The sequence below is a fragment of the Petromyzon marinus genome, chromosome 41, assembly GCF_048934315.1.
Source record: "Petromyzon marinus isolate PM22_M1 ecotype Great Lakes invasive population chromosome 41, UKy_Petmar_22M1.pri1.0, whole genome shotgun sequence".
NCBI classification, from domain to species: domain Eukaryota; kingdom Metazoa; phylum Chordata; class Hyperoartia; order Petromyzontiformes; family Petromyzontidae; genus Petromyzon; species Petromyzon marinus.
This window is the reverse complement of record NC_133707.1, coordinates 9,073,007-9,098,286: the sequence shown is the minus strand read 5'-3', so window position 1 is coordinate 9,098,286 and position 25,280 is coordinate 9,073,007. Positions and strand designations below refer to the sequence as shown.

General features: G+C 44.1%; 1 protein-coding gene across 2 annotated transcripts in view; it reads left to right on the top strand.

Annotated features, from left to right (window-relative positions):
• The window catches only part of LOC116951016 (anthrax toxin receptor 1-like), an 89,142-nt gene extending 68,596 nt beyond the window's left edge, over window positions 1-20,546 (top strand). The window contains exons 17-18 of one of the 2 annotated variants that reach the window (XM_076073361.1): window positions 1,133-1,213; window positions 17,592-20,546. In XM_076073361.1, the coding sequence (XP_075929476.1) occupies window positions 1,133-1,213; window positions 17,592-17,981 (471 nt within the window). In that variant the 3' untranslated portion in view covers window positions 17,982-20,546. Of the gene's footprint in view, window positions 1-1,132; window positions 1,214-10,104; window positions 11,595-17,591 lie in introns of those variants that run through there. The other variant, XM_032969285.2, reaches the window with a different exon arrangement.
• Window positions 20,547-25,280: the final 4,734 nt, after the last annotated feature.

Below are 25,280 nucleotides of genomic sequence, written 5' to 3'. Positions count from 1 at the left end.
CGAGTAGAAATCTGGCCGGGAATACAACTCTGCTAGCTGGGTTCATGGCACTTCACGAACCACAGTGCTACCACTCCCCACTACAGACACCAAGACAAAATCCCCGGTGTAGCCTCTCATCAGATTGTTGGGGCAATTATTGTGAGTGAGCAACTGTGAAGGCCTGTGTCACTGTGGTAAACACGACTCCCCTACTGCCGAGGTTTACATTCCACACCACACCACATACTTATTTAAGACCAGAGTCGACCTGCAGACACCAAAGACTATGATCGCCATCATAGCTTTTAACAGACTTTGCCGCAAGTGATATTCGTGAGCATCTCCGTAGCGCTGACGTCATTTACTCAGCGCATCAGGTACTCATTACAGGTTGAGTCTACCTACAAGCAAGCACGGGCGGTACGCAGACATGTGCATTGCTGCCATTGTAATACATCTTTATTATCACGTGGGGCAGACCAATGCCAGAGTAGTCTGCTTTTTTTAAATCTGTGAGCCTGAGTTTTTGATATATTATGTATTTATGTTTAGAGATTTGCTTTCCTTTCCTATACTTTGCACTCTGATCGTTTTTTTTGTATTGTTTGGTTGTTGTAACGTTTTTACCCACCCCTACCGGACATCTATGAAACAGAGCTTCGATAGCTCATCGTATTTCTCCAGCATAAATAAAGATTCTGATTCTGATTCCCGGCGACGGCTAACGGCTGTGGCGAATGATTATCCGAGGTAGTCCTGGGACCCTCTCTCCACCACCCTGCGTTGGCCAGCACAGTGAAGTGCCGGTGAAACAGTCAAACGGTACTCATGACTGGCACTTCATGGGGCGGACCTTCATCCAGAGTATTTATGTATTCTGGAGGAATCGGATGAGCTATCAAGCTCTTTCTTTCCCAGATGTCCAGTAGGGGCGGGTAAGAACGTTGTAACGTTACAACGTTAGAACAACAAGCGATACAAAAACAGTCGTGGATTGACAAAGAACCGTAAATACGTATTGTTTTTTTAAGACAACACGATGCTCGTATAGATGTGGACAGATACACGGCCGCGGTTGGGTTTGGATGCTGGATTAACGGAGTTCCTGCCGGCCGTGTGGTGTTCTTGCTGTTGTCCTCTTGTTTCCCAGGGGAAGCTCGATGCCATCTGGGTGCTTTTACGGCGCGGCTACGATCGGGTGTCTCTCATGAGACCGCAGCAGGGAGACAAGGTACGCCTCGTGCTCTCACACCGCCCTTTATTTAACCCCTCCTCCTGGGGCGAGAGTCCGCCTTGAGCCTTGCGATCGCATTTGCTGCACAGGGGAGACCCGTATGTGAACGGCGAGTCGCCGAGCGTTCAGACGGGGCCCGATTCGCGATTCGTATTTGGGGGTTTCTTTTGGCTCGAATCGTCGTGTAGGTATTGTGTAAAATATTAACGATAGCTAACCTCTCCACCACCTGACAGGCCAATCAAATCAAGTTGTCACGTCGTGGTCAAATGTGCCGATTGACTCGTCCACTTCGGCAATTGTTTCCTGCTGTGGTTGTCCCACCTGATGACGGACGCTTGTGTTGTGCCCGAAACGTCGTGATTTGTTTGATTTTATTTTATTTCTAACTACGTGACCTTACCGAAAGAACCCAAGAGTGTGACTTGGTTTATGAGCCAAAAACCGTAGCGAATGTTTGCCAAGCGAGAAAAATGTACGACCTTTCGCTGGAGATTAGGACCAGCATCATCGGGTGTTCAACAAAAGCTCGGCTCTGGTGGGAGCTGGGAATATTTGCCCACGTGAGACGTTGCTTTGATTGGCTCTGTCGTCGGGTGGTGGAGGGTTTTTGTAAAAAAAAAATTACATTTTCCCCACACCACGATCTAACCCAAAATAAACCAATGATGAATCAAAATATCGGTTGTGAAAGCCTACATATAAAATTAACCGGTCCGATTCATGTAGAGGTTGTGTTTTTAAACTATTTTTCAGGATTTCTGGTATTCGCTGGACATTTCTCAATTGCACCATATATTCTTACACATTATTCTATGCGTGTATCGTGATCGATATGAATTGACGCAAAGATGCTTCATTCCAGCTCTGGCGTTAGCAAATCCCTCACTCCTCGTCCCTTCTAATCTCACTCTGAAGGAAACTCTTTCAAAATGGTTGACACTCAAAATATAGAAATATTTTTTCCCCACTAAGCAACAGACAAAAATAAATATATTTTGTATTTAAATTATTAAAAACATATTTTGTATTGAAATTATTATTTGTCGCGTTTGATCAATGAGGGACGGGGGAGCACGGTTATGGAGTTCTGCGCACTGCACTACAAACCTGGCGACCTCAGTTCGATCCCTCCCTCTGCCCCCCCCCCCCCCCACCATCGTTCACCAACCCACACCGACCAGCGTGGTGAAGTATGGTCAAAGAACCCTCACAACTGACGTGGCTTCAGGAGACCTTCACGCAGCAGTGGATTAAGAACAACAAAAGGGCTGTGAACATTTTTTTTATTATGATATATCTGAGATGGCAAACAATATGGATAGGCCATCATAGAGGTTTTTTTGGTTGTTAGATCGCGTAAATGTATAAATGTGTCGTTAAAACCCGCCACCACCCGACACAGCCAACTAGTAAGGGTTGTCACGTAAACAGAACGTGCCATTTCGTCACTAGTACAGCACACCGGTGTGTTGGAGAGGCAAGCCACAACTTGTACAATCTGAGTGCGACGTGTTGTCGGTAAGCATTTTAGCGGCAATGGCAGGTCAGGTGAGCATGTGAAAGGCTCAGTTGTTGGTGTGTACAGGGGTTTTCTAGGAAAGCCATGGCAGTTTGTTCCTTCCTGGTGTTTCTCATTTCCTGACATCCTGTGTGTTCAATGGAGCTGCAGCGAGAAGGGGGGGGGGGGGGTGAAACCCAGAGAGAGGAATTCTGGCCATGTGTCTGCAAATGGCTGGGTTGTATTTAAATGGTTGGCTATTCTGCAATGTGGCCATTGTTAAAGGCACTGAGAAGGGTCTTATGTATTTATGATATTTCTTTAAAGCTGAAATTTTACGTCTCAAATTATTTAACTCGTTATGGTTTAATCGAACTTAAGTCGTATGGGTTCATGGATAATGTTTAAATCTTTCTTGTGTTTGTACATTGGGGCGGAGAGGTGGTGAAGTGGTTAGCATGCTTTAACACGTAGGCTTTTCGCGACCAATATCGTACATAATAAAAACATAATTTGGGTTAAATCGCGTAAATATCTAACCCAATAAAACCTATATGATGGATGATTAGTACACTGTGCTAATACCCATTAGTCCTGAGTTTGATTCCCGGCCATAGCTGACATCATTGGCAAGTGATATCTGAACCGGTCCTGGGCTCCTCCCCCTTCACCAATCTGCACTGACCAGTGTGGTGACTTTTCGATTTAAAGCTTTCGTGACTGCAATGATTCATCTTCTTTGGTTCTTTCGGTAAAGTCACGTAGAATGAGAATAAAATAATAAATTGATAAAATAAAATAACACAATAATATTCTCACGACGTTTCGGCCACAACACAAGCGGCCTTCATCAGGTGAAGGGAGCGAGACTGTCTGGTAGGACAGCGCTGGAGTGAGAGAGCCACGTTCAGATCACGGCTTTTTAAGCTGTGTGAGAGGAACAAAGAGCCTTGACGAAGGAATTAGCATAAAATTTTGCATTGAAATGGCTGAATGATTACCTTGTGACTGGTCACAGAAATAGCTATGTTAAAAGTTAAAGCATACACATCCGCAGAGGCACCCATTGTTAAAAGGAATTAGCATAGAATTTAGCATTGAAATAGCTAAATTAAGGCATACACATCCGCAGAGGCACCCCTTGATAATGGGATTAGCATAGAATTTAGCATTGAAATGGCTGAGTGATTCGCTTGTAACTGCTACAGAAATAGTTACGTTGAAGTCAGAGCATACACATTCACCGAGGCACTTAGTACAAATCAAACAGGAGAATTTAGCATTGAAATAACTAGGCGAATTTAGCATTGAAATAACTGGGTGATTTGCTAGTGACTGGTCACAGAAATGACTACACATCTGAGCTATTCACAGTACTATATAGTGAACCAATAAAAACTAAAATATAAATTACCTTCATGTTATCAATAAACTCTATATTCTCCAATCAGCTAAGCTACCAACCATAAGTCGTTATATATCACAATGCTATATGGCGAAAAAATGGGTGGATTCTTACCCTCAAATTTCCGTACCACGGATAGCTACGGGCCCCGTTCAGACGGACGAGTTCGTCCATGGTCGGAACAGAGGAGGGGGAGAGAGACAGCTGCGAAGCCCTAGTATACTCCATGTTGTAAACCATACCATTAACCGTGGTGTGAGAGGTATTAAGAGGCAATGCTGGCGAAAGAGCTGCGGTCTGAAGGTCATCGTAAAATTACAATTAATTAAGAACAGAAATGATTTAACACATCTTTCCAGTGGTTACTAAGCCTGAATCCATCTTCTCGGTTGAAATTGTCTCTGTGCTTGTATATGTGAATGGCCTCATGAACGAATCTCTCATGGTAGCCAGTTGGTTTGCAAAGAACCTCCGTCTTGGAGAAGTCAATGTCATGTGAGCCCACTGAATTGTAACAGTGATCTGCCACGGCAGAGGAGTTCGTCTTACCGTGTTTCAAGTCTGCTTTATGTTCGCGGATGCGGTCCGAGATATGTCTTTTGGTTTCTCCAATGTAGCTACTACCACAGAGGCACTTTAGTTTGTAAACGCCCGGGTACTGTATGTCTGGAAGAGCATCTTTTACAGATGGAACTAAATCACGGATTTTGTGTACTGTGTTGAATCGGACCTGGATCTTGTGTTTATTCAGGATTTTGGAGATCTTTTTAGTGACCCCTGCAATGTAGGGTAAGGTGATGGTTTTGAGTGGCTCCACAAGAGGATCCTTCTTCATGACTGGAGTGATGGCTTTGCGGATTGTGTAGTCGGAGTAGCCATTAGCCCTGAGAGCTCTCAGGGCTAATGAAGAAGGATCCTCTTGTGGAGCCACTCAAAACCATCACCTTACCCTACATTGCAGGGGTCACTAAAAAGATCTCCAAAATCCTGAATAAACACAAGATCCAGGTCCGATTCAACACAGTACACAAAATCCGTGATTTAGTTCCATCTGTAAAAGATGCTCTTCCAGACATACAGTACCCGGGCGTTTACAAACTAAAGTGCCTCTGTGGTAGTAGCTACATTGGAGAAACCAAAAGACATATCTCGGACCGCATCCGCGAACATAAAGCAGACTTGAAACACGGTAAGACGAACTCCTCTGCCGTGGCAGATCACTGTTACAATTCAGTGGGCTCACATGACATTGACTTCTCCAAGACGGAGGTTCTTTGCAAACCAACTGGCTACCATGAGAGATTCGTTCATGAGGCCATTCACATATACAAGCACAGAGACAATTTCAACCGAGAAGATGGATTCAGGCTTAGTAACCACTGGAAAGATGTGTTAAATCATTTCTGTTCTTAATTAATTGTAATTTTACGATGACCTTCAGACCGCAGCTCTTTCGCCAGCATTGCCTCTTAATACCTCTCACACCACGGTTAATGGTATGGTTTACAACATGGAGTATACTAGGGCTTCGCAGCTGTCTCTCTCCCCCTCCTCTGTTCCGACCATGGACGAACTCGTCCGTCTGAACGGGGCCCGTAGCTATCCGTGGTACGGAAATTTGAGGGTAAGAATCCACCCATTTTTTCGCCATATAGCATTGTGATATATAACGACTTATGGTTGGTAGCTTAGCTGATTGGAGAATATAGAGTTTATTGATAACATGAAGGTAATTTATATTTTAGTTTTTATTGGTTCACTATATAGTACTGTGAATAGCTCAGATGTGTAGTCATTTCTGTGACCAGTCACTAGCAAATCACCCAGTTATTTCAATGCTAAATTCGCCTAGTTATTTCAATGCTAAATTCTCCTGTTTGATTTGTACTAAGTGCCTCGGTGAATGTGTATGCTCTGACTTCAACGTAACTATTTCTGTAGCAGTTACAAGCGAATCACTCAGCCATTTCAATGCTAAATTCTATGCTAATCCCATTATCAAGGGGTGCCTCTGCGGATGTGTATGCCTTAATTTAGCTATTTCAATGCTAAATTCTATGCTAATTCCTTTTAACAATGGGTGCCTCTGCGGATGTGTATGCTTTAACTTTTAACATAGCTATTTCTGTGACCAGTCACAAGGTAATCATTCAGCCATTTCAATGCAAAATTTTATGCTAATTCCTTCGTCAAGGCTCTTTGTTCCTCTCACACAGCTTAAAAAGCCGTGATCTGAACGTGGCTCTCTCACTCCAGCGCTGTCCTACCAGACAGTCTCGCTCCCTTCACCTGATGAAGGCCGCTTGTGTTGTGGCCGAAACGTCGTGAGAATATTATTGTGTTATTTTATTTTATCAATTTATTATTTTATTCTCATTCTACGTGACTTTACCGAAAGAACCAAAGAAGACAGTGTGGTGACGTACGGTGAAACACCCCCATGACCAACACCGTGTGGGGGAAGTTGTCCTTCATTCAGAGTTCTCTTAATTCTTATTGCTATTAAGCTAAATTGAATTGATTTACATGATTTTAGACAATGCACACGTTATCAGTATTAAGCAGATTGATTTACAGTGGAAAGGAAATACCCTATACGAGCATTTCGATTTGTTCATATTTGGTGTATAAATTAACATTATAATAATGTATTATCTATATAATTTATTAAATATATATTGTGTTTGTGCATTTTTTTAAATGTTAGTTTCTGTGTCGGTGATATACATTTTGCGATGTCGCCGCGGTTATTTTATTGCACTTATTACGACAGCAACATCCTGAAACGAACCATACATCTCACATTCGCGCAGCCTTTGGGTACAATAACAATCACGGTATCCGCCCGGAGCATGGGACACTCGCCAGAGTCTTTCGGAGCCCTGTGGGATTTTTTATTCCTTCAATTGTACAATTATTCGGATACACATTTGCGTGATCCCACGAAACATTTGCTCACCGTCGTATCTCTTGCTGGTCACGAAACGCTCGTGTGCCTGGAAGCGGCGCATTCATGACAACAATAATAATAATAATAATAAAAAAAATTAAAATGCAAACTAGTTAGCGGGTTGTAGAGTGGTGCGCCGTGACAGGTTCATGCCTCGCGGTGTCGACCGCGCCATTCTATCGCCGGCCGCTCCGTCTGCCGAATGCAAACGCGAGTGGACGTGCGCATCACGTGTCCCCTCTCTCCGCGGCGCCCCTCTAATCGGATGGGACTGCTTGAAGGGGAGGCCCTTTCCGAAGGTGGCATTTTGACGGGGCAGACCTTTTTGCGGGCTCCGTCGGGCGAAAACATTTCGGTGCAAATTTATGTCGCCTGGACTCCTTACCCCCATCACCCCCCGACCCGACCCGGCGTTCCGCTCCGCTCCCCGGCGAGACGTGGCGACGAGAGATCGCCGGCTGCTCGCCGGCTCGAGCCGTGGCCTCGAGAGCAGCGACGTTGAGTTTGACCCGCTTATTGCTGTGCCCGTTATGCCACTTTACGGTCAGGGTAAATCTATCTGATTTAGATCATTTGTCTACGTACGGTGTGAAAGAAGTTCTGCATGCATTACTTAGAAAAGGTGCGTTAGCGAGCAGCTAAAGTCAACGTCCGTACGGTATGTTGTGCACAAATGTACGTCTAGGTATGTACGTATGGTCAGTGTCTACGTAAGTAGTTATGTTACCCCAAGATCGATGTCGGTATTGAATGCAATTGTAAATCAAATATCACCAAACATTGCATTGTTTTGTAACATACACTTAAGTGAATTTTGGCAATACCTGTACTATCAGATAAGACACATTCGTCTAATGCAATTGCATTAATTTCCTCATGTAAATCGTGTTAAAATTATGGTTTTAGTCTGTACAAATGCTCACAGACAAATAACAACCAGATGCTCCGTATATTCATACAAAAATAAATAGCCACAGCATTGGCAGTGGTTCACAAGCATCGCCACCCATGGCACATTATTTATTTCTATAATATATGGAGAACCTGGTCATATATCCAAAACATATTTTGCAGTGCAACACTGTATATTGCAAAGGTAGACTACTACGTTAGAGGACAATAGATTCGATATATTTTTCTGATATAAATGTAATACATTTTTTACTGTGCCTATGTGCAAGTAATGAGCGAGAAGCTATTTAAATATTTGGAATTATAAAACGCAAGTGGCCATCTAACCCAGTAGACGAGCCCAATGTTGGGCCAGTGCTGGCATATGGTTGGGACCGTTGGATCAACACTGGCTTAATCTTTGCTGGGAAACTGCTGTGAAAATGTAGTGCTTATTTTAAGTTAATTGAGGCAAATTTGTTTCTCTTGAATTCTGGATGACAATATGGTGCGTGCCTTGTCAATTTCACACAGCGTTGTTAAGAGGAGTAAAGTAAACAAGACTGCCCCCTTTATAAACCGTATAAGTTGCCAGCCTTGTGCAGTGAAGCTGCATGCGCGTGTGTGTGTGTGCATTCATACCAGCCAGCGGTAGTTTAGCGGCTAGCATGTTGCGCTACGAATCCGGTGACCCCAGTTCGATTCCAGCTTAGTTCGATACCAGTGACGCTTATCAGAATCGGTCCTCTGCCTCACCTGCGTCGACTCAGCCTCCAAACAAGTATCTGGCACGGTGTGTAAACATCGCCACTTGGGAGACCAAAGGCTGCTGGGTGTGGTACTGGCCACCCACCCCATAATTTGCCATTCCGGCCTTCAAAGATGCTCGTAAACAGCACTTGCCCCAACAGTTTATTAAGGCTATTCGGGAAAACTTTGTCTTTTATACAAGCCAGCCGGCCAACCATGCAGTGCGATTCCACACAGCGGCTCCACAGTGCAGCTGATTCATGCGTAGGGCCCTGTGAGTACCGTTGGTTCAAACTGAGCTTCGTTGCTTATCAGGGTTCAGCTTGCTCTCCTGGAATGACTCCCAGGAAGAGTCTGATTTAAGCAGCCCAATTGCATTGTTTTTGTTATCTTTATTTATATTTGAATTGCGCGCTAAAGGCGGCGTGCCACGAGAAGCAGGCATTTCCATTTCGAATTATTTGCAGCTAGCAGCAGATCATGTCGTACGAGGAAAGTCACTTTTATAACTGCTGTACTCTAATTTAACGCTACGCTTTGCACCGCTTACTTACCACAAAGATTATCGCATGGCAAACTGAATGGTTTTAATGCTTGGAGCTGGAACGTTTTACATTTCAGTACAAAAAACTGATTTGATACGATTGGTTTGTTGTGCAGTCATCGGTGACCACACAGAGAGATGATCGCCTCGATGAACTTGAGAAACTGGTTTAATATCTGGGATGGAGCACTCGGTTCAGTTCCCACCTCACCGATTCGCCCCAGTCACTCACTCACTGGAAGTCGGTCGCCTCCTTACCGCTCCTCTATCGCTACTACCATAGATTCTGTTCCCATGAACTTGCTTCCTCCACCCATGTTGAGGATTCGGTCTACTTCACTGACTGCTTCGTCTCATCCATACCACAGTTCAAGTCTGATTTCTTTCCTAGCAACTGCGACTTTGGCATTCCCTCCCATCATATTTGTACACAATTTTTTTTATTACCTCGCTCGGTTCAATAAAGGCATTAATGCCTTTCTATTAAGCCTTTTAAGAGTGCTGTTGTTTATCACTGGCATTTTGGGTTCTTTGAGCCTTTGGGCCTGTGGTCAGTGTTAATGATTTCAAAATAATCGCAGATTGAAACCCATGCTTTGAGCGGTGTCCACTCCTTAAGCTACCCAGCCACATTATTCCCCCCCCCCCATTATCACATATTGGTTGTCTGGTCGGGGCATGGATGTATGGAAGCCACATTGTTGCCGACTTAAATCTTAATAACAAGCAGGCCAGACGGAGTGTGATGTGCGATGCAATTTTACAGCATTTGGACTCTCCACCCTTCCCCTCCGATCCCGCTCCCCCCCCCCCCACACACCTCCTCCCCCTTCTCTCCCCGCACCAGCCCTTCTTGCCACCCTGAGGTTATTTTCGGGCTTTCCCATTACCATGATTCCCGCATTTGGCTCGGATGAGCGCCGAGGCTGGGACGATGGTGGAGGCTGTCAGAGGGTTCGCACGTGAATTCCCCAACCGCTCGTGACGTGCCGCCCGGGATGTGTCCAGCAGTGGGATTAATGCCTATCCCATGTGACAAGTGTCGGCTCCTAAAACCGTGAGCAATTAAGGCCAAGCCCTCTCTGCTGCTGTTAATGCACGTTGTTTGCTGACCTCTCCAAAGTAAATGGCCGGACCAGGGGTCAATCATTACAAATTATAACAACTGCAAATTTGTAATGGATTGTGGTGGCATTGTAATTGGAAATGTACATTACTGTTTGTAATTGTCGTTATAATTGTCCCTGGGGACTGGTAATGGCGCTTCATTAACACCATGTATCTGTCCAGTCGCTTTGTGTGTCTGAAATTTGTGGCACAGGCCTGAGATATTGATGATTTTGGAGGTTGGTGTGGTGTTGCTGTGCAGATGTCGTTGTGTGCGAGACCCCCATCCTACAGGGACTGTGAAATGGCCCGTGGAAGGGAAAGATATGAAGTAGGTTGCCGAGCTCGCTGTAGATAGTTGAATCTTAACTTCGTTGTAGATGTAGGTTTTTTCCCTCTGTTTCTTTCCACGTGGAAAAATACTCAAATTGTTCAAACGTTCCAATGCTGCAGGATCCTTGTGACGAGGAATCTTGACTCGGCGAGGCCTTGCTAAGTAAATACATCTCATGAAATATATTGCAGCGACGTGGTGGGCAGTAGATGGCAGTGCGGAAAAAAAAATACATTGTTGTACCGTACTGATATGCTCCCGCAACTTTGCTTTCTTGCTTCACTAACCCACACTGACCGGAATGATGGCGTATAATAAAGTAATCCCCCGCCACAGCCTTCATAGTTTAGGGAGACCCTCATCCAGCAGTACATTGACAAAATGGGCTGTACATGTACACATGTAAAAATATATTTGGATTATTGTCACCTGGTGAACTGTTCCCTTTAGAGAAAGAAAGGGCGTCATCTGGTGTTAAACTATTGAGTCAACTCCAGAAGTAATTCTGTGTTCCCATTTTCTGAGCTCGTTTTCAGACACGATGGACAAGTTCCAGTAAGAGTCTTCTCATCATCCAATGGCGACATTACTGTACTCCCATCACAGCGCAATCGAGACGTCATCGGTGATATAATTGTCCCTTGACATCCAAACTTATTTCCCCAAATCCACGAGCGATTAGATCTCGGGCCCAAACTCTGCAAAGAACCACGCCGTCAGCACCGATGTTGCTGCTCGTCTCGAAGGGCAGTGATGGCTCCACGCAAGAGCATGTGTGTTGGTGGTTTAGTCAAACTGCGGGACACATGGCATGGGATAACCAAAAATATTCTATCGTCAAACGTTTCCACTTGTCAGTGTGGCTAAATCTCAAACACATGTCCGTGTGGGTTTACTGCAATGGAAGTCTAAAAAAATGACTACGGGTGGGAGGGACGGGGGTGGTGATGGTGGGGGAGCCAAGAGGCTGGCAGACTATTTCGAGAAGTTCTGTGATCTTGCCCACTCCGTGGTAATTAGGCCGAGGGGTTTACACTCACCGGGGTATAAAACATGGTTGGAGCTCTGCACTCTTGAAATGTTTAATTTCTGTTTCCACCAACTTATTACGCATTTGCTGTCGGGCCTCGTGTCACGAGATGAGGAATCCGTTTGGAAATCTCGCAGAACGTCATATCACCCCCCCCCCCGTGCGTGAGAGAGAGAGAGCGCTTCCAGAAGTGATAACTCACAGGATTTCGCCCAGAAAAAATCCCACAAGTGGCTATTTTTTTTTATTTTTACAAGATAAGGAAGCATAATACCTCGCAGCCCTCTGCACTGGGATTGTCACATGACCGTCAAACCGATATTTATAACTTCCCATAGCAAGAAGGTTCGTGAAATTACGTTTTTAAAACCCAATTTAATATGCTCTGTCGTTTTGCAGTGACATTTTAAAAGGAATCGTCCAAACATCCCAATCGGGACCCTCCTAAAAAACGAGTCTTAATCTTATAAATGAGTGTTTATAGCGAGCAGTTATAATAATTTAGAGCCCTTTGTCAACCTATTGCTGCATTAAATCCTCTCTATGTTGTGTCAGGGTTGTTTTGACGATACTTCACCATGCTGTTCAGTGCGGCTTGATTAAGATATCACTCGCCGCTGATGTTAGCTGTGGCCAGGAATCAAACTCGGGTCATTGGGCTCGTTGCTCAGTGTGTGAACTACTGCACTACCGCCTCACCCCTAACAGATTAAAATAATATACAGTATTTGAAACGAGGCCTGTTGAGATCGCAAAGATACAATACTTCATGCGGTAGTGTCTGACTTAGCAAGTTAATCCCAACAAGAGACCAGCCACTGGACTTAACATTTTCCAGTGCCGAGAACCTTGTGAGAATTAGAGCTGCATGAGAAACCGTTGTGTGAGAATGAGGTGAACAGCTTTATTAGCCGTTATTATGGGGCTTTGTGGAATACAAATGCTTGTTATGCAGCGAGGTGGCCGTAGCCACCCAGCCTCGGGCTTCAATCACTTCTGGGAAAGGGAAGAAATGACACAAACTCCCCCACCCCCCTCCTCTCCCATTAAGGACCAGCAACCTCCCCTCGCCTAACCCACACAACCGCCCAGATTCCACGCAAGTAAACCGAGTTGAACTTTTGAGGTTTTTTTTTGGCCCAGAGCAGTGCAGAAGTGAATTGTTCTTGTGTTTATTGAGACTTGCGACATAACACGGGTGTATGGGAAACCTAAAGTCTGACTTGTGGTCACATTAAGCTTGAATTGTTTCGGGATTTTAGACAGGTCTGTCTGGTGGGATAATGTTTCGCTTTTATAAATATAATGACGGGGGACACACCTTGTTTTCCAGAAAACCGTGCGTGAGATGTGATTTAATTTTGAAATGTCCATAAAACCTTAATGCGTGTCTCTTATTACTCCATGTTTTTTTTGTGTAAAATGTGATTATTATTCTTTAGTTATGGCTTTTAGTGAGAAATATCCAACATATGTTCGTATCGTAGGTTTTTTTTTTACACCCATGATAACGTGCTCTACGAGGCCTTCACTAAGGCTGTCTGCCACCTAGTGGATATATTGTACCAAAATAAAGTCAACATTTAAACAATTTTTTGGGTTGATAACATTCTTTGGTACTCTACCGTTGAGTGTAAAATACAATTTGACATCTTAATGGATATTCTAAAATGCTTTTGTGCATATTGCCAGTTTAATATGCTCAGCAAGGGTGAGAAAATTAAACTGCGACTAATTGTATTGCATTCGTAATTTAGCGTGCGTTTAAATTCCAATCAGTTCACAAACACTCTACACAACATAGCATGCACGGTGTTAATAATGTCCGGTATAACTGTGGAATTTGGCCCAAATCTCTGCACAATCGCTGAACTTGCTCACTTGATAGTGCAACATTTGTCTATCGCACTGCCTTAAAAGAACACACATGCGTTTATAAAATCTATGTAATTTCCCTTCTTCATCGGACACGCATTATTGACGAATGTAAGTTTTTTGTTTGAGCACCATTGCCAACGTAGCAGCATCATAAAATAGTAGAACGCACTTGTATATTTTATGTTTTAGTTTTTCATTGTTTCCCAATTTTCTTTCCCAATTTTGCTAGTGGTGTCATGTCACGAGACGGTAGGGGTGAGGTTGTCTCACAGAGCAGTGCATTCCTTTGTGTTGAAGAATGGCCCACTGAAGCGGATATCGCAGAGCTACCTCTGAGATCCATTTAATTGACTCTGTTCTACACAGCAGCAGAGTGAAAGCATTTGTTGCAAATCCATGTCAAGCAGCCACACTGCACCAAATGATGATCCCACCAGCTCGTGACAGATTTGGAGCAAAATAAGGTTGAGCAAACTTCAGGATGTCATTACATGTACTGTAACTTGAGAGTCCCCTTGGAGGAGTGACCAGGAATGTACTCGCCCGTCTTGGCAAATAATGCGCTTTGGGATACTCGCAGGAACCCTGCAAGGAAATTGATTTAGCATCCATGTGCTGCATTTATATGTGGCCGTTCAAAGCTAGTGGCTTCAACAAAGGTACTTTATTCGGGAGACTGTGTGTGCAGGTCCATGACAATCCTTGTTCCCACTCCACTGTTCAATGTGTCCAGGAGCCAAATGCCATTGTCGAGGTTTGCTAGCTAGTAGATTACTTTAGGAGAGGTAGTTTTGCTATTCCTCGATGGAAGGAGTGCAGACTACAGTGGTTGACCGGGATGGTCCATAGTTTGGGTTGCACGACCACAACTACACTGTGGTTTGTCTTTAATGATCTATTTCTGAAGGAGATGTGTGCATCGGCCTGTTGTTGATGTTATGATGCGGTTGATGGTTGTGCCAGTGCCTTCGAGGAGGAGGAGGAGGAATGTCATAGCCAGCAGGTGCGAATGAGGTGCTTATTCTGGACGTCCACGTTACGCCACTCAACAGCTCTGTAGCCACACGTTTCTTTTCAACCCCTCCACCTCTGTCCACCGAGCAGTATTAACGGCTTCACCACAGTCGGTCGATCGGCAGGCCGCGTGTGGTGGGGCAAAGTGTGGGGACGCCCACCTCTTCCAAGACGTCCAAGCAGCATAGGAGATAAGGCATATACTGGCCCTCGAGGGCAGCATTTCCCAAACTCTTTTGGTCCCGCGGATCACTCGGCCGATGCAAACATTTCCGCAGACCACCCAAACCCCCACCACTCCTGGTAACAAAACGCATTTGCTTATCTTTAAATGGCAATAATGTAAAATGGTTCATATTACCGGAACATACAAATGCTGCTCTTTAACATTTTTTTCTTAGGGGGTGGCATTTACATCTTAGAGTTAGGGTAATTTAATGCGGGTAGTTTACCTAACTTAATAAAACAAATTCAAAATAAGTAAAATATGAATTGATGCCCAAATCAAAAGGTATAATAATACCTTGTCATTGTCCAGAGCAACCTGCGTTTGCATCACAGCCACTGCGAAACCACGTGGAGGAGCCATTGTGGACCGCTGGGTAGTGGTACCCTGGACCACACTAGCGCCGCTCTAGAGGGAGTTCTCGAGAGTAGTGGCATGAACAAAAAAAATTGCTGGGATCCACCTTTACCAATTGGCAGCATCTCGCTAATTTCTAAAGCAAGTATTTGGAAATTTGGCTTTGACCCTTAAAAAATACCGTATGGAGATTTAATACGCTTCACTGGGTTTACAGTTTTTAGTATTTTTTCTCTTCCAAGTATTTACCGTCATGGAGGGATGGAGGGAGGCCACACATGCGGTCCAATGGCGCTACTATGCGCAACCTAGCGGGGTAATTGAAACCAATTCCCACACTCAAACTTCGAAAGTTTTTTTGTTGTTGTCGCCAATGCCTTCTATGGCCATTGCAGCCCTCAGGCTGAATCTCATGTTTACTTTTCATGCCCCAGGGACCGCTGATTACGTTAAATTGTGGTACGAGTACATGTGTGCGTGATACAGTAACGGAAGTGATTTTACTCCATAATGGAGCCAACCTAAATTCTTAAGAATTTTCCGAGATCTTATATTTGGCACATTTCCCTAGATATGATAACCATTATAAAGCTACATAAACAAAACATGCATTTGAAAATTCTATGTTAGTGGGTGTTTCTTAAGCATTGACTCGACAGTATTATTTGAATCAACTGTTAGCTTTCTAGCCATGCTACATGGTCCTCCCACATGCCACATGCTTATCCCTCGAAAATGGAATTGGTAAAAACGCCGCAATGCAGGATCTTTTTCATAGAGGTTTCATACTCTATGGCTTTCCTGGGTAAACAAATAGCACCATCATTATAACTTCACACTATATTTATAATATTTGCTGTATTTCTCGATGTAAATTGGCACAAGCCTCCCTTAAATGACGTGACTTATGTGTGGCCACCCCCACTCTGAATCCCTCCCCTTTCCCCGCCCCCTGTAAAAACAGACGCTGCTTCTCCGTGCATTTGACGTCTGCTCGCTCCTTGCTTCTCTCTCCCTCTCTGCCCCTGCCCTCTCATCTCATCCCCAATATCTTTGCCCGGTCATTCCTGCTCCCTCTCCTCACCTTTACTGTCCAGTGCCCCACCTCTCCCCTCCCGTCCCCTCCCCTCATCTTGAGCCCTTGCCCTCTTTGTCCGTCTTGGGGACTTCGGTCCTGGCATCCCTTCCCCATTCCTTTCTCTTTTTACATTCATTGTATCCTCGACAATGATCTGCTTCCCCGTGGTGTGGCACATGTAAAATAGTTTTTCGAGTGTTTAAATGGAATGGAGCTATGCTAAGCAATCTGCACTCCCAAACAAAGTTCCTGACTTTGATTCCCGGCTACGGCTTGTATCGGTGGCATGCAATATTTGAACCGGTCGCGGGCCCTCCTTTACCAACTCACTCTGACCAGCTTTGTAAAGTATTGTCCAGCAACCTCCGGGATGCTTTCATCCAGAAGTCGGTTGACTTAATGGACTGTGAAAATTCTATTTCTTCGTGTCTACATTCAATAACATTTCAAGACATCGCATGTAAAATGGCACCACACCTTAACTTCAAAGGGATTTCGTCTTAGGTATGGCTATGGGTCAGCATCGTGAGCTTTGAAACCAAAGCCTTAGAAACCTGGCTTTTCCACTGCATGGCAGTCGAAGGTTTATTTTTAAAATTTTTAAAGGGAATTTTATGTTGATCTGAGCCAGCACAGCTTCTGCCAGGGAACCTGCTCCCCTTCTTGTGCCAAGTGCTCTTAAGAGTGATTTAATAACGTTGGATGGAAATGTTCAACCTTTTATATTTACACTGCGTTCATTTCCAAGAATAATTGCGAGGAATGTTGCATAGTTGTATGAAATTATACTTCATAGTTTCCCAGTGAAATACATTTAATTTTGAATGTAGATATTAATTTGTTTTAATAAACGTTTATCCACACACACATACAATTATTTGAATTATTGAGTTGTAAGTAAATTGTGAAATTAATTCAAACTGAAAGTCAGCGCTGTGCTTTCTCGTACATTTAAAATACCTCTCTTCGTTATTGCCAATTAATTATTAATATTGTGAAATGAAATCAGAATCGTGTTTATTGGTGGAATGCAGATCACGGTAGCTGGCCACTGGCCCAAAAGCCTTAAATGCCAAACGGCCAGCAACAAAGGTGTAATACATAAGAGTTATTACATTTCTTGAATCGAGCAAGGTGAAAGAACTCGGGGAAAAGAGAGACAATGGGAGGGGGAGACCCATTAACTCGATGACTCTGAAACACCCAGTGGAAGAGGCACGACAACTGGCGCAACGGAAGACCTATTATCATCATCATCATCATCGAATAACTCCGCTTCGATTTACATTTTGCCGTGCCGTGCAACGCAGGGCCGATGCATCAACTTCACGCGCGTGAAATCCGAGAGCTCCGCTCCACCGCCCGCGCGGGCCCCCCAGCGGAACGGCGGCGCCCGCAGCAGCGGCGGAACCGGCAGCACCTGCGGCAGCGTGCGCTCGTCGCGGCCGCCGTCCGTGCCCTCGCAGCCTCTGCCACCCCCGCCGGTCCCCGCGACCGCCCCCGCAAGCCCGGGGCCTCCCCCGCCGCGGCAGCCGCTGCCGCCCGTGCCGACGCGCGCCGTCCCCGGTCCGGCGGCGGCGCCGCCGGCGGCGCTCGCCGGCTCGCCGACGCGGCTGCCTCCGGCGCCGCCGCCGTCGTCCCGGGCCCCGCCGCCTTCGCGGCCGCCCCCCAAGCCGACACTGCCGCAGCAGCGCGCGTGAGCGTTGGCGGGCGGCCGCCGGTGGTGTGGTGAGCGAGGGTCCTGGTTGGTGCCGTCTCGACGGTGTTGTACGGTGGCCTCCTGGCGACTCGCGAGGGGTAAAAACGTCTCCTCCGGTTGGCAGCGATGCCCATCGGCTGGAAGGGTAGCAACGAAAGTGTAAAGTGCACTGGTAGAGAGACAAATGCTAATGATTTACTGTGCATTTTAAGGTGGAATGTGGAGTGGTTTTTTTTATTGGCCGCACTGAATCCGTGGGAAATATTCACAAATCCTAACAAGCTCTGTCGGAGAGCGTGCAATGTGCATAGGTTTGGCAGACTCATTCGCTCTGTTTGAAATTTTAAGTGGTGAATCGATTTTTCACTTTCGTGAATACATTTTTTTTTTCCTTTTCCCCATGGTCCAATACACCTTACATATTGTTGTTAGTTGCCATGGTTTGGTCTGATGCTCACCGTGCCCTTCTCTGCACTGTGTTTTGCATTATAATCAAAGGCCCTAATAACAACTGTAATTTAGCACAGACTGACATATCAATAGCACAGGCCCATCAAGAACATTTGTCAATCCACAGTCCATTCCAAAAAAAATATATATCTCGTGAAAAGTGTCGGTAAATGTTCTCCTGTTTTGGTGGATCTGCACTTGCCAGTCATTGACCGGTGTGTTGACTCAATCGGAACACCGTCTCTGCGTCAGGCTCTGAACGAGCCGCAGAGCAAGAAGAGCATAGGTCATCAAGAGAGTCCTGCAAAGAGCTGTTTTATCATCGCCAAATCTAGTTCCAATTCAAAAGTATAGCAAACGTTTGGAAAAAATTATCGAACGGTGAAAGCCCTGAACAGGGCTATGCGCAACGTTAAACGCTTTTGAATCAACTTCTTCGTACCGGGAAAGTTGATTCAAACTCGGCCGCCATTGGGCAGGTTTGATATCGGAGAGCTCGTCATGTAATAACGCGAAGCTTGGTTTTACACTTGATCATTTCCCAGTGACGGGTGGGAAAAAAGAGTAGCGGTTGTCTCCCCCCCTACCTAATCATTGCTCATTCAAATCTGATCCTCGTTTCAAAGCAACTGCCTGGCCCAAAGGAGCATTGGGCTGCGACGAGGTGATGTGTAAAGCGACCTCTTGTGATGACGCAATTCCCGCAATATCATTGGGCGCCACGGTGTCGAGATGTTAACTACCTCGCCTGGTATACAGCAGATCCTTGGTTCGGTCCTGACCCTGACGCCTGTATATTTGGAGTTTGCATGTTCTCTCCGTGGTCGTGTGGATTTTTCCCTTAATATTTAGAGACATGCCTTTAGAGTATTTGGCTGCTATGAATTTCCACGTGATGAGCCACTGTTGAGCTATCCTTTGTGGCCAGGTCTATTCTAAAAAAATATCTGTATAGCTCAGTGGGCCTTACCTGGTAAAATAAAAAATAGTTTAGTTTAATTTCACCCGCATCAGAAGTGGCCGTTAAGGTAAATGTAATTTCTCAGTAATTGCTGACCTACCCCGTCCAAAATACCGTGCCAAGCGTTATGCGTTTGTCACTTTGCTCTTGCCGTAATTGATAGCCGACAAGAGCTACTCGGAACAACGGACAGGGTGAACCGTACTTGGCGTCGGGGATTCGCAGGCTGAAAGTACGGCAAAGATGCAAGGCTTATCGTGATAATTACCTTCGGGCCACCGTGTAAAAATCGCCGCGTGTGTCCGTTGGGCCTTCAGTGGCGTCAGAGTGCATTAAAGGGAAGCGGATGATGGTGCTCGTGGTCACGGGGATAGGTGGTGGTGGTGCTTTTGAATGTGGTTGGCAAACAAAGGAGGGGTACATGGCTAGTCTCTGCAGGTCATTGAGACGAACGCTGTACAGGCATTTTTTATTGTTTGCCCATAATTTCTGTGTGGGGGGAAAATGGACATTGACTGTAGCCTGCTGCAAACATTACTTTTTGTATGCCTCTGCAAAGCCACATCATACCGCTGGTAACATGTCGCCACAATGGCGAGATGTGATCTCCCTCGCCTGGTATACAGGAGGTTGTGGGTTCATCCTGACCCTGATGCCTGTATACGTGTTTCTCTCCCGTGGTCTCGTGAATTTTTCTCCCGGTCCTCTGGTTTTCAATCCTCCACATTGATATTCGACGTGCATGTAGAATATTGTCCTGCTATAAATTTCCACTTGATAAGCCACTTCGTTGAGCTATCATTTGTGGCCAGGTCGCTTCTGAGAGCTACATAGCTCAGTGGGCCTTACCTGGTGAAATAAAACTAAAATATCGTTTCGTTTAGTGTTGTGAGTGATGGCACAGTGGATTGCTCGCTGAGCAGTGATTCCCCCTGGCCACGTTGCACGTGAACACGAGTTATCGTACCTGGGAGATAAACTCCATACGTGGCCGAGCGCTGCGCGGTATAAGCCCACAACCATTCTCCTTCATGTTGTGCCGGGCTTCATATTTGATCGCTCACAACACTTTTCCAAGTTTGTAAAGCTAAATTGAAAATCGCGTGTGTTTTTTGTTGTTGTGCTAACCCCATAAATAATGTGGGTTTAATATTTGATGCAATGTTTGAACCTAATTGGAAATTATGTGGCAGCACTCTCAGGCACAAAACACAATAGGCTTTGCGATTATAATGGACCAACAATTAAATTACATAAGTGGTAATACAAGCTGCTTGATGCAGGCTATAGTCATATATTCTTTTCAGTATGTTGATTTTTGTACATTTCTTTTATAATCAATGTAACGGGATGCACCATATTGTAGAACAATATGGTATATTCTGAAATGATTTTTTAAAAAATATTATTTTACGTGGTTAACCTCGGGCTTTCAGTTATTAAACAACAAAAAATAATAAGGCCTTACAGTTCTTAATTGCAGTCGGAGGTACTTTTCTATACGTTTTTTTATTTTTCGTAAGCGGCTGTCTTAACGTGTATGCTCAGGTAGCGCATTTAAATATTAGTAAAGCTTTGCTTTGGAAAAGTAAAATTAGTCTCAAGGAGGGGCTTTGTGGCTATATTAAGTATAACATCTACACTCCAGCGCAGTTGGGGCCTTGATCACATTGATGTGCTTCACATGGCCTCAATGAACCACAAACGTGCTTTAGAAATGCCTTTAGATTCGCCGTGGCACAACAATGCCGTATCGGCTCGGCGATGAATGCCTCTACATTCACTCCCTTACCACTCGCGCCTTTCTCGGATGGCTTTTATATTGCTCGCATTTCTAAGCCTATGCATAGATGTGCACAGTATTACCAATGTCCATAGCTGATCGGAGAGGGGAGGTCAGACAAAGTGCTAAACTGCTTGGAATAATCCGATTTGTGCCCGCTCCTGAGAACGCATTGCCAACTGTTTAACCATCTGCTCGCTCTCGGCCCAGTGCTGTTTTGACCGTCCTCAACAGCTTTTCTTCTCAGCGTGATACAGGGCCGAGGGGGGGGGGACGGGGGGGGATGGGGGGGGGGCCCCGTTAGAAATCTGCGGAAGCGCCACTCGCCGGTTCAGCGCGAATGCTGCGCTCGTTTTCGCAAGAAGTGTGACGGTGCGCAAGCATTGCGTGCGCTCCACGTACAGTCGCCGCATCTCCCGAAGGGGCAATGTAGGCTTCAGCGAAAGGGATTTTTGGTGCTTATGCAGATTTATCTGTGGACCCGGTGATGGCCTCCCCCCCCCCACTCTCTCGCAAGCTGGGCAGGATTAAGGAGAAGACCGTGCCACTATCCATTCAGAACACGTATCCACTGACCCGATCGCCTCGCGCAGGCCTCTTGGCAGAGCCCAACAGCCTTTTGTTGGCCTTGTCACACAAACTGTTCTGTGTGGCGTGAGCCGCTTCTTATTTCGTTTTTTCTAAAGCATCGGAGGTGGAGGGAGGGGGGGGGGAGAAAGGCACCCGTGATTTATTACTTAATTGCCACAATTACACCTAATGGCCTCGCATTTGACATTGATGGGCTCCTAATCTCCATGACTATGGATTTAGCGACGTGTAGATGTCGCGGCCGCTTTGGTGCGGCCGCTGAGAGGGATCGTTACCTTTGTACTTTATTTAGAGCTTCGAAGCTCGCCACCGTTGTGTCCGCTCGAAGGGACGAAAGCCCCCTTTTGGGCTCTGCAGAGGATCAAAACTCTCTCCTCGTCCGAGCGGCAACACATTTTTTTTTTAATCCCACACGGCTGGTGATCTTGCATTGCTTTTCATTTTCCCAGTGATTATTAAGTCTTCGTTTTCGGTCATGTCACAAAAGGCTCGTTTGCTCAGCCAATAATGGTGCAGGCATATTTCAAACTTTTAAAACTCGTAAGCCCCCCGCCATTATTTTCTTTACATGGCACGACCATTGCTTTTCAGCAGAACTGGGTTCTAAAGTAAAAACAAAACACTACATATATACATTGTACTTGAAATTCAGTATCGAAAGTATAACCTCGGTTTTGAAGTGTGTAATTGTTTCGAAGATTTAACAAAGTGGTATGAATGAAATGTATTTTAACAAAAAAAGTTCCAATCTGTGTTGTTGAGCAACATTTTCATCTTATAGCTATCAAAAAAATATTACTTTATTGTTTTACACAGAACCTTTATTGGTCTTCAACGACCCATCTGGTCTTTTAGCCCTTGTACTTGGTAGATACATCAATGATAGAAATGAATATATGAATAACATATGCAAGTTACAACTTGGTGTGGCACCTATAAATGTGTGTGTTGTATGTCTCTGTAAAATCCCGAGTATTATGAGAAGAAAAACACAAACAAGCCCCCTCCCCCCCTTGTATTGTGGTATTTCCAGCATGCGAAGTAGAAACGTAATGTCTCGTCTAATTGGTTCATCGTTCGGCCCCACGTGTATGTGTCTCAGTCCAGGGAGAGAAATTCTTAGCCCCTTGAGGAAATTTTCATTTCGGGTCGCTCGTTCCAAAATGCTGGTCAAGCGGTGGCATGCGTCCGGGCCGTGGCAAATAGAACCATGTTGGGTTACCAGGCTGCGGGATACCCCTAGCCAGGTTTGTAAAGATCAAGTGCAGAAGAAAATACAGTCGCGCCCTAATTACTTAAGAGAAACGCACTGTGGTGGAAATTCCTGGAACTGTTTTTGGTGGGTTTTTGAACAAAAAATATATGGCACGGATTCTGTGCATCCCCCTGTGTTGTGAGTATTTACTGTAAATGAATTGTAAGTTTCAAAAAAGTTATTTGCAGAGGTATCAAATTTTAACAGTTTGCGGTTTGCACTTATTAAAACGCCTATTATCTTAAAGACAGTCACACAATAATACTTTATGTGTATATTTTGTTAAATATCCTTTTTAGGTCATCCATCTACTTGATAAGAGACACCCTGCTACACAATCATGACAGAGCTTCAGTAATGAATACTAAACATCAGCCATATGGGCATGAATCCACAATATCGTAGGTAGGTAAGCAACGCGTGCATGACTGCTGTTTGGTTATTGTTTAGGGTTGTGTGGTGCTCGATGTAGTCTAACAATGCTGATTAAGATGGTAAGCTTTCTGTAGTGTGTTGTCAACAAAACAAATGTTTAAAAAAAATAAACTTCGTGTATTGGGTCATGTTATAAAAACATACAGTTGGTGTGATAAGGAAATGGACAATTGTGGTGGTTATCGGTGTAATTGCAGCTCTTTAAATCCTGCAACATCTTACAATGTGCCAGGCGGTGTAAAGCGCTGTTTTACTTTAAGAACCTTGGTGAATTTGGTGCTGGAATGCTTTTTGATTTATGAAAGACAAAACACTTCTGCCTCTCTTTTCCTCTTCTTGAAGCTATTTGCTATTTATTTTCAATGTAATTATAAATATCTTTGAAAATATTCAACTTGTGTCTGCAGTTTTTTCTCCATTTTGAAGGGCCTCCGATGTTTGTCCCCATTCGATGGTTCGGTTTTGGAAATTAAAACGAGATGCCTTGGTGTCCATAGTTTAAGCAAAATATTGTTTTTGTGCTATTTGTCGGGTCTCGAATGTATGTCGTGTAAAAAAAAATTGTTTAAAATGTGGCAGTTTTAGTTTTCAATTTTTGTTTATTTTTATAGACGTGAATTTGGCTTTTATTTAAAAAATTCCTAGAACATTTCATGACAAATGTAAGCTAAAACTGGCATTATTTTCCATATGTGCTTACACCAAAATGTTCCAACACATGAGCATGGAACGTATTTATTCTTTATTTTAAAAATATATAAGTTAAATACGGCCACATTCCAGCCAAAATTTAGCGAGTTTCGTCTTTTCCACAAAAGATCATGCCAACATATTTCCGTAGTTTAATTTAATCTTCAACACTTTAACATGCATACATACATAGCAATTTGTTTCCATTAAAATTATGGATATATCTGAACAACAAAAGATGATACATGCTAAAATGTGGCACTGCTTGTGCACTTATCATGCGTGCATTTGAAAGTTAAAATTCTCGACGATAACTCATGCCAAAATGTTTAACTTCCTTTACAGGTTACATTTTGCAAAAAGAGAACTCATTATTTGAGTTATCTTTTTCAAAGGATGAAGACAATTTATAAACCAATTACGCACCCCCCCCCCCCACACACACAAAAACAACAGTATTTTTCCCTGTAAAACTTTGTGCCCAAAATATAAACCTTATTTTATATATATTAGAAGACTATCACGTTCATTATTTGCATGATTCATTTAAATAAATCTATGTAGGAATGCAAGCAGATTTTGGCCAAGAATTACAAACGTTTCTCCTTTTTTTTTCATACCCAATAAAAACCCGTTCAATATATATATTTTAATATAATTAATGTTGCACATTAGTTCCGTGGGTCTTTATAAAAATCTAAAGGAAACATTCAATTGAAATTTTTAATGTAGCTTTTCTTTACAGAAATAAAGTGAATGATTGTATACTCTTTGTTTTTTTTGTAAAGTCACGTAGGTAAAATAAAATAAATTAAAATAAAAGAAAATTAAATCACGACGTCATCACTTGATGCAGCGATCTTGCTGTGACTGTTCCACCTGAAGACGGTAGCTTGTGTTGCCTCCGAAACGTCGTGATTTAATTGTTTTTTAATTTATTTTATTTTACCTACGTGACTTTACCGAAAAAACCAAAGAGTATGGATTCCTGCAGTCACGAAAGCTTCAAATTAAGTTTGAACCACCTCTACGGGGAGGTATCAAGTCTGTGTCTTTGCGTTGTCTGCTTGTGTGTCTGCCTTTGTGTCTCTGTGTATGTGTCTTGTCTCTCTCTCAAATGTCACACTTAACTTAA